Source organism: Microtus oregoni, unplaced genomic scaffold (assembly GCF_018167655.1).
Source record: "Microtus oregoni isolate MIOR12 unplaced genomic scaffold, Mior012 000007F_ref0000211, whole genome shotgun sequence".
NCBI classification, from domain to species: domain Eukaryota; kingdom Metazoa; phylum Chordata; class Mammalia; order Rodentia; family Cricetidae; genus Microtus; species Microtus oregoni.
The window spans coordinates 55,937,973-55,947,746 of record NW_024543066.1 but is presented as its reverse complement, the minus strand read 5'-3'; the positions used below and the strand labels follow the sequence as shown (position 1 = coordinate 55,947,746).

The 9,774-nt window shown below is 45.8% G+C and overlaps 1 protein-coding gene across 2 annotated transcripts; it reads left to right on the top strand.

Annotated features, from left to right (window-relative positions):
- Positions 1–6,554: 6,554 nt before the first annotated feature.
- LOC121450413 (keratinocyte proline-rich protein-like) lies at positions 6,555–8,501 on the top strand. 2 transcript variants are annotated; one of them, XM_041655257.1, is made up of 3 exons: positions 6,555–7,209; positions 7,327–7,836; positions 7,912–8,501. In XM_041655257.1, the coding sequence occupies exons 1-3, from the start codon at positions 6,555–6,557 to the stop codon at positions 8,499–8,501; spliced, it is 1,755 nt and encodes a 584-aa protein (XP_041511191.1). The 2 variants fall into 2 exon arrangements, with proteins under 2 accessions (XP_041511191.1, XP_041511190.1); XM_041655256.1 differs by having other exon boundaries at positions 6,555–8,501.
- Positions 8,502–9,774: the final 1,273 nt, after the last annotated feature.

The following is a 9,774-nucleotide window of genomic DNA, read 5'->3' as shown; positions in this document are numbered from 1 at the left end:
AACTATATGTTTTTCTTTGGGTTCAACTTCTTATTTAGCTTCTCTAGGATCATAGATTATAGGTTCAATGTCCTTTATTTATGGCTAGAATCCACTTATGAGTGAGTACATACCATATTCATCTTTTTGGGTCTGGGTTACCTCACTTAGGATAGTGTTTTCTATTTCCATTCATTTGCATGCAAAATTCAAGATGTTATTGTTTTTTTACCGCTGAGTAATATTCTAATGCGTACATATTCTACACTTTCTTTTTCAGTTCTTTCATTGAGGGGCATCTAGGTTGTTTCCAGGTTCTGGCTATTACAAATAATGCTGCTATGAACACAGTTTGGGAGAAGATCTTCACCAACCCCACAACAGACAAAGGTCTGATCTCCAAAATATATAAAGAACTCAAGAAACTAGACATTAAAATGCTAATTAACCCAATCAAAAAAAAGGGGTACTGAACTGAACAGAGAATTCTCAACAGAAGAAATTCAAATGGCCAAAAGACACTTAAGGTCATGCTCAACCTCCTTAGCAATCAGGGAAATGCAAATCAAAACAACTTTGAGATTCCATCTTACACCTGTCAGAATGGCTAAAATAAAAAACACCAATGATAGCCTTTGCTGGAGAGGTTGTGGAGAAAGGGGAACACTCATCCATTGCTGGTGGGAATGAAACTTGTGCAACCACTTTGGAAATCGGTGTTTCGGTTTCTCAGGAAATTCGGGATCAACCTACTCCAGGATCCAGCAATACCACTCTTGGGAATATACCCAGGAGATGCTCTATCATACTACAAAAGTATTCGTTCAACTGTGTTCATAGCAGCATAATTTGTAATAGCCAGAACCTGGAGATTTTTTTTAACCAATTAATTACTTCCTCCTGGCAGTAGCCTTTGATTTATAATCTCTATTGATACATTCCCTGTCTTGAAGGAACTATGGTTGCTTTCAGCATAACTTTAATAACATTGTATCATGTGCTCAGCTGCTGCATTTCAGCATGCAATGAAACAAATCAATCCATAAACTAATATAAGACACATACACTAGATTTACGTGTACATGTGTTCATCTGAATAAATCAGAATGAAATGGCTTAACCTACAAGAGGAAATGCACCACATGCAGTGGCTTGGTGTCTGTTGCTTAGATACAAAGCTTTAAATGCTGCAACCTGTTTCCTTGTGAAAAGTGCAGCTGGTGTGGAAGACAGGAATGCAAATGATCAGAACACATGACAATCTCAGTGACAGACATGCTTCAAGTGCTGCCTGAGTGCCAGGTGAGTCATGGCCATCATGGTCCTGGAGTTACCCAAGACTGTCATTGGAGTTGTCTCAAGCAATGAGCCAGAGTTCCCATGTGGAAAGAGATGAAAGGATGTTCCGGGGAGAAGAAAAGACACCTGAAAATTCCTGACAACATAGAAGAACAAGGCATGCGAAGAGGGTGAAAACTGCTTTACTTGAGTTTGTTTGTAGTTGTGGGACGTGGTGGGCAAGGGGGAGTTGGTGATGTTGAGAGGGGCATGAGCTTAGAAAGGCAGAAGGGGTCCATGTTCCTGCTAAGGAACTAGGGTGTTTTTATAGCAGACAATGGAAAATAAATAACATGAGATGCCTTTATCTTATTACTTTAGTAAAATCACTCTTAGGACTACTTTCAGATAAAGCCTGGATACAGAGAAATAATGAGATGATTATACTACATAGGATACATTCTCCTATTGTTTCTCTTGATATAGGGTTTCTCATTGAGACTCAGGCTCATAGTCAGCAAGTCTGGCTGGCCACGGAGTCCTCTGTGTCCTCCTGTACCTTCCCTTCAGCACGAGGGTTACCTGACTCTCATGTGTGTGCCAGTCTGAAGTCATGTCCTCATGCTTGTGTGGCAAGCATTGTACTGATTGAACCATCTCCCCCATCCTGGAACCACTTAGTTTGAAGATGTTGCCAGATAAGGAATGCCCTTTGGAATAGCTTGAAACCTTGTTGAAAAAAATATTTAATATGCCACATTTATCATTGCCTCCAGACAATTATAGCACTAATGCCAGTTCTTAACCACTGATAACCTTGTGTATCTATATGTTTGTAGGAGCATGTGTATGTGACCAAGGTCAACATGAGTTCTTCCTCACTCATTCTATACCTGTGTTTTTCTGAGACAGAATCGCTCACTAACCCTGGAGCTCACTACTTAAGCCAGGTTGACTGTCCTGAAATCCTCAAGGATCTCCTGTGTTTGTCCCTCTACCACTGGGATGACAGAAAGAAACAGCAGAGCTTAGATTTTGACATGAGAATTTTGGAAATGAGAACTCCGGTCTTATTGATTGTGTAGTAAGCATGTTACAGAATGAGTCATTCCATGGCCCTACCAAATGATAACTTTTAAGTTCTAGGACCCTCTACATAGCAGTAGGAAGAATGTCAGGAGTTCAACATTTTGCTTTTATTCCAATGACCAGTGTCTGAAACTGTATTGTTGAAAACCGTATGACTAACTCTAAACCCTAGCCTTCCCCATCACCCTCTATGTCTCCCTGTAAGTTACAAGAAGTAACAAAGCTTACAGTGTTCCTCTTGTTTATCAGTTCATTGTCTAGGGATCTGAGATATGTGAGCCAAGCCCAATGCCATGCGCAATCTTCTACTCATCTATCACGAATCTATTAACAGATTCGTCTTATGTCAGGATATAGACAAACAGGAGCACCAGAGCTATATTTCCCTTCAAAAATGCAGATTCCACAAAAGTTAAATGGAAGAGGCAAATATTAGTGTTTAATAATATACATCCTAAATGTCAATTAGTATAGGTTCTCAGTTTTTCTTGTTTGCTGTTTCCATATTACTCATCATAACCCAAGGTAAACAAACCTTGGATAAAGGATGTGATCGGAGAAATAATTCAATGCAGAGAATCATTGGCCCTGTTGGATCCACCTAGGATTTCGTCTCTCGGAGATAATCCTTAGCATGTGGAACCCAGACAGATTCCTCTGCCTGGACTTTAGGATCCTCTTCTGGAGAAGGGCAGAGTGGGACCTGGAAACTCTTGAGGGTGTTGATTGCCATGGCATTCTAAAAGTCTGCAATGCTATTGAAATCTGGGTACTCTTTGGAATGAGTGATGGGAATGAGAGCTAGGACTCTGAAGTCATATTGAACTAGGCAGACTTCATCTTGGGAGAGACTTCAGAGAGATGATTGGCACGTGCACTGTAGGTCATAAAGAGCTTCCATAACCTACTATCATGCAATAATCTTAAGGCCTTCCACACTTACTCCTCCTTCTCAGTCATTAGTCCTCCTTTACTTTCTTACCAGTTTATAGACAATGGATCTGGGTTTATGAGACTAAGAAGATTTCACCTCATTGAATTACAACTACATCTGCACTTAAAATATTTGCTTACAAGTTTGGTGAGAATCCAAGTGACTGCAGGGGCTAGCGGTTGATGGAAGCACACGAAATGATCAAGGGAAGACTATTAGCATTTCATTTTAAAAGATTTATGTTTGTTTATTTATGTGCACGAGGGGGTGCCTATGTGAGTGTTTGTGGATGTATGCATGTGGGTGCTGATGTCTAGACCTTCATGTGAAGGCCAGAAGAGGATGTCAGGCGTCCTCTTCCGCTACTCCTCACATGGTCATCTAAGGCAGAGTCTCTTCCTGGGCCTGGAGCTTCATAGCTGGGCTAGGCTGGAAGTCAGCAGGCTTGCTCTAGTGATCCTCCTGCCTTGATTCACCCCAAAAGCTGGAGCTATTGTTGACTTTTTCAGGGAATGCCTGCCAGGTTGTTAGGTGACTGCTGGGATCTGAACGCTGGTCCTCAGGATCACAGAGTACATGCTATTAACCATGGAACATCTTCCCAGTCCAATTGTTGCTTTCTTTTTAACCATAAAAAGAATGCAAAAAAAATAATATAAGGAGACTTGTACTTTATATTGCATGGAATATATAGAACAAAGAATGATAAAGCTTTGGAGACTAGGAAATTGTATGACCTATTTATGGGAGGCAGGCTTCCCTAGACAGATTTGTTTTTTAAAAGAAAACCTGGAGTCCCAGAACCTTAACTAAAGTCTCTTTATTTATAAATATTAGTTACTACTTCTAACAAAATCCAAAGAAACATAGAAGATACCCACCTTGTGTTTATGTGACTTGGAGGACACCTTGTTAGTTTTGTTCTGAACTGTGCTGTCTCTAAAAGCTACTCCATCACATTACATGGCTTACACTGCTTTGGAAGACAGCTCTACAGCATCCGCCGGGCACCTGCTGTCCCTCAGCTTCAGACAGGGTTGGAGCAGATGCCCATTGATCCAGAGGCATCTGTTGCTTGTGGCATGCTTACTCTTGAGAGGGTGCTGGATATTTTAAACATTATTCTTGGGAAGATTTTTTTGAAAGAATTTTCTGTAGTCTCCATGACAACTGTAAAGAGGAGTTTGAGTTTTATGTATTTTATAGAAGAGTAAATTAACATCTAGTTCAGTTATGAATGTTCCCAAGCTGTAAGTCATCAACACGAGACACCAGATGAGCTCGGAGTCCAACTTTTCATCACACTCTAAAGCTGACTCGATTTTAGACTTTAGATTAGACTGCATTAAGTTAAGGGATACTTCTGTTGTTGCCTCTATCTTGTGAGAGTCTGGGGCAAGGAAAAGGTAAGGTATGGAACCATTTTCCAGGAGACATGATACCTCCATGCCTTCTCATCCCCTTCACCACTGGGTCCTGCTGGGATGGAGGGGAAACTGACAGGAGGAAGAAAACAATGACCTGCTCCTTCACAGCCTGGAAGCTTCCGCACTAAGGCAGGACACTCCCAGCTTTGTAGGTGACTGGACGGACAGCGCATGGGGAGGGAATTGGCTGGTGGAATGCTACCTTGGGCAGATGCCAATCAGCTGTCTCATGGTCTGAGCCAGACCCACACACTTTATATAAACACAGCCCTCTGCCCAGATGCCTTAGCCTGCATGACTTTGTGCCTGCTGAGGAGGGTGAGTCTGGAAGCTGGGTCCTGGGATTGTGCTGGGGGTGATATTTAGGTGATATTTAAGGAGAAACTGGGACAGACATTCGTCAGCCTGAGGAGGAAAACTGCCTAAGGAATATAAGACATGCAGAACTGATGAGAATAGGCAGGCTGTAAAGCGTATTTGTCTTTGACAGCCCCTGGTTTCTTCTCCAGATACCATTTTCTTCTGTTAGCAGCTTGTCCTCGGGGAAGATACGCCAGCTATCTATTTTGTGTGAGTAAAGACTCCTGAGGATGGATCACCTTCTCTAGAGGACACAAACTTAGACACTTGCTACAAATGGGAAATGCCTAGCTCTGCCTTCCAGTGGATGCAGTTTTGGTCTTTTGAGAGCTTGTGAGAGGTGCTATGTTGTATGATTCAATGGCCAAATTAGCCCTGTGCTGTGCTGGCCACCAGGCTGCCCAGATACAGACAGCTAGCTCTAGGAAGAACAGTTGAGTGGTATCTGATGTGTTTTCTTGTTAGCTAAGGGTAATATAGGAGTGTATGACTGAGTGTCTTAGATCTTGCTGTTATGACCTTGCTATGTAGATGCACAAATGTGCCTGAATGTCCTTACACAAAGCCTCGAATGTGACAAAGGATCTGCTAGTATCTGGATTACCTCAGTTTAATTAACTCTATGCTGCACCTCAGGGGGTCTGGGGAGAAAATTACTCTGAATTCAGCAGACTGTTGCCCTCCAGATCACTGACAGCAGCGAGCTAGCTCTGCTGCCTCTCAGGGGGTCTGGGGAGAAAATGTCTCTGAATTCAGCAAATTGTTCCTTCCAGATCACTGGTAACAGCGACCTGCCTGGGCAAATGCTCGTGCTAATCCCAAGGATAGTGTGTTTCGTGTATGAGGTATAAATGGATTTGCATATCTCTAGAAGGGTCTATTAAAATAAGCTCACTTAAAAAGATTGAATGCAAGGCAGCAAATATTAAACTCCAGGCCCAAGAGGTCTGGAATCTGCCTGAACCCTTTGCTTTCCGGGGACTTTTCGATGAAATATGAACCTAGATGATGCCTGTGGTTTTGTTTTCCCTGGGTTCATTTTTACATACACATGTGGGATGTGTGAGGAAATGCAGACTTCTGTGGGTGTGGAAACCTCAATTTGGGCTATGCATTGTAAGCAAGCTGCCGCCCGTTCTTCCTGTAGGACTGTTCCCACCACCAGGCTGTGTAAGGGCGGAGAATCTGCTTGACATCAGTGCTCTCTGGTGGCAGACATTGGCATGCCTACATTTACATTCAGCTGTGCAGAATCCAGCCCTTTTTGCAAAACCAGGGCAGGTCTCATAGCCAATGGTCACTAGCATGGGCTCCAACTAAGTCAGTACCAGTAAGGATTCTTGGGTGAAGGTTGAGGGCATGTGAAGGCAGGCCGGAGAAGATGCCAGGCTCCTGGCTGTAGATCCTAGCTCCTCCCTTGCAGCTCTCAGCCTCTTGACCCTGGTTTCTCTACCCTCAGGTCTTGTTCACCCCCCTGCATCAGGACCATGTGTGATCAGCAGCAGATTCAGTGTTGCGCACCGGTGCCCCAGTGCTGTGTCAAGGGTTCCTCCTTTGGTCCCTCACAGTATTCCTATGCCAACAACCACGTGTTGGTCCAAGCTCCATGTGGGATGCAAGTTGTGGAATACGCTGTACCGTGCTCAGTTCCAGTTTCCCAGACTCCATGCCAGTCCAGTGGCATTGAAGTGAAGAGCCAGGCTGCAGGCTCATCTAAGAACACTAAGGTTAAATGTCAGGCTCCATGCCAATCAAAGACCACCCAGGTAAAATGCCAGCCTAAGACCACTGAGGTAAAGTGCCAAGCTCCCTGCCAGGCTCAGGTTTCCTGTGTTCAATGCCAGGCTCCATGCCAGTCTCAGGTTTCTTATGTGCAAGTCCCACAGCCTCTTCCGACCTACTATGTAGAATGTGCTCCGGTGTATTACACAGAAACGAGTTATGTGGAGTATCCAGTTCCAAACTATGTGCCTGCTCCAGCTCCTCAGCCTCTTCGCCCTTATGTAGAATGTCCCTCGGTGGGCCAGGGCCAGGGAAGTTTCCCCACTCAGGGCCAGTACCAGGGCTCCTACGGCAGCTGTACCTCTCAATCACAGTCACGGGGTTCTTACAGCAACTGTGGTCCACAGTCTCAGTCCCAGGGTTCCTACAGTCGCTGTGTGCCACAATTCCAGTCTGGGCCCTCCTACACCAGCTGTGGCCCCCAGCGCCAGTCACAGGCTTCCTATGGCGGCTGTGCCTCCCAATTCCAATCACGAGCATCCTACAGCCACTGCTCCTCCCAGCGTCGGTCTGGGGCTTCATTTAGCACCTGTGCACCACAATGCCAGCCCCAGGGCTCCTATGGAGGCTTCACTTCACAGCAGCGCCGGTCTCAGAGCACCAGCAGATGCCTCCCTCCTCGTCGGCTGCAGCCTTCATATCGAAGCTGCTCTCCACCAAGACGTTCCGAGCCCTGTTATAGCAGCTGCCTGCCATCCCGATGCTCTTCAGGCTCCTACAACTATTGCACCCCACCCCGCCGCTCAGAGCCCATCTATAGCAGCCACTGTCCTCCTCGGGGCCGCCCTTCAAGCTGTTCTCAAAGATGTGGACCCAAGTGCAGAGTAGAGATTTCCTCACCCTGCTGCCCCAGACAGGTTCCCCCACAGAGGTGCCCTGTCCAGATTCCTCCCATCAGAGGTAGATCCCAGAGCTGTGGCCGGCAACCTTCTTGGGGTGTCTCCTGCCCGGATTTGAGACAGCCACAGCAATTCCCAAGGTCTTGCGGCCCACAGCGTCGTGCCTGGTCTCCAGAACCATCATGGCAGCGGTGCCCAGTTCCTGCACCACGTCCATGTCCAGAGCCACAGCGTCGTGCCCGGTCTCCAGAATCATCATGGCAGAGGTGCCCAGTTCCTGCACCACGCCCATGTCCACGTCCAGAGCCATGCCCAAGTCCAGAACCCCGGCCATGTCCTCCACCTCGGCGATTTTCAGAACCATGTCTCTATCCAGAACCATGTCCAGCTCCTCAACCAGCACCACGTCCAGCCCCACGTCCAGTGCCACGCCCAAGCCCAGTTCACTGTGAGAATCCAGAACCACGTCCACAACCACAGCCTTGTCCATATCCAGAGCCAATGCCGCATCCTGCGCGCTGCTCCAGCCCAGAGCCTTGTGGGGAACCCATGCGCTGTACCAGTCCTTGCTCAGGCCCTAATCCAGTTCCCTACCGCCAAGAACTAGGCTGTCATGAATCTAACCCGTGCCGCCTGGATACTGAAGGCCCGAGCCCGTACAGCTGCAACCAGGGGCAAGAGAGTAACGACAACTGTAGACATGATGATTCCTTCCTGGGGACACAGAGTCTAGGTGGTTGTGGAGACCAAGGAAACACCCACGGCGGAGCGAAAGGTGGGGCTTATGCTGGAGCAAAGGGCGCTTACTTTTAAACAAAATGTAGCTCAAATGCCCCTGCTGCAGGCTCTTTAGAACATTTCCCCTTATCCTCTGGTCTACATCGCTCCACAGATGTTGAGGTGGTCCCTGCTTCAAAGCTGTGTTTCAGACTCCTTGCGTGTCATCTCGGATTCCACACCCGAGTCTCAGACATCATTCCAGCTATGTCTCACTCCTCCTCCGCCCTCTGTCTAAATTCTAACTAGACCAGCTTGGCCACCAGGGTGTTCTCTGGGTGTTCCTCCTGACACTCCCCAGATGCTCTTCCTCTGCAGAGGCTCGCTCCACCTGAACCATTTCTCACCCATTTCCCAGGATCCAAAATTGTACCTGTCTTTCAACACCTCTTCTTTGAAGCCTTTTGTTATCACTGTTGCCTGTTTCCATCCACAGGAGCCTATTCTGACTTCCTAGAGTTCATCGCCCGTAGCTCCACCCACTTAGAAAGAGCTTTGTAGTACTCCTGAACTAATTTTTCTTTGCAGTTTTTGCCTTTTCTGCCCGGCAACGGTGTAAACGTTCATGCGAGTGGAGTCAGTGTATCCTTAAACCTCTGTGCCTATCTTAGGTCAGGCAATGGTTGACAGCCTGAGCTGTGTTCTGTGCTGTTGGGAAACTATAGGAACTGGGGCAAGAGGAGGATGCATAATAATAAAAAGTGGATGTGTTCACAGTTTTGAGTCCCGAGTAATGTCTTCTCTTTATTAGATACCAATTTGCTGAGATGGTGTCTTTTTAAAATATGGTAAAACACATATAACAAGATTTATTAGGGTAGCCATGCCAAAGCATACCTACGGCTCAGTGTGATGAATAATGTTTGCATTGTTATATTTCCATCACCACCGTTCACCTATCCTGCAGGACGAAACACTCAATACCTCATTCTCCACTTCCCTTTAGCCTCTACACACTAGCATTCCATTTTCTACCTTATAAAATTTGACACTACACTTCCCACAGATAGACTCAAATGGTATTTGTGCTTCTGTCATTCACTTGGCATAATGTTCTCCAGGTTCATCTTTGCTGTAGCATATGACTGCTATTAAGGCAGCATGCTACCATGCTGCATGTAGACACCACGCTTTATTTGTTCAGTAATGAATGCACAAGTACTTGAGTTGATTCCATTATTTGGCTCTAGTTAGCAATGGTCCAATCAACACCAGTATAAATTACTTCTTTGAGTATATGATTTCAATTTATTGAGTAGATATCAAGAAATGGAGTTTCAACACCACTTGCTAAGGCAGGTGCTTCCAT

Excerpts from the sequence above, each read along its gene's own strand:
- LOC121450413 (XM_041655256.1), top strand. The coding sequence starts at position 6,555 with ATGTGTGATCAGCAGCAGATTCAGTGTTGCGCACCGGTGCCCCAGTGC.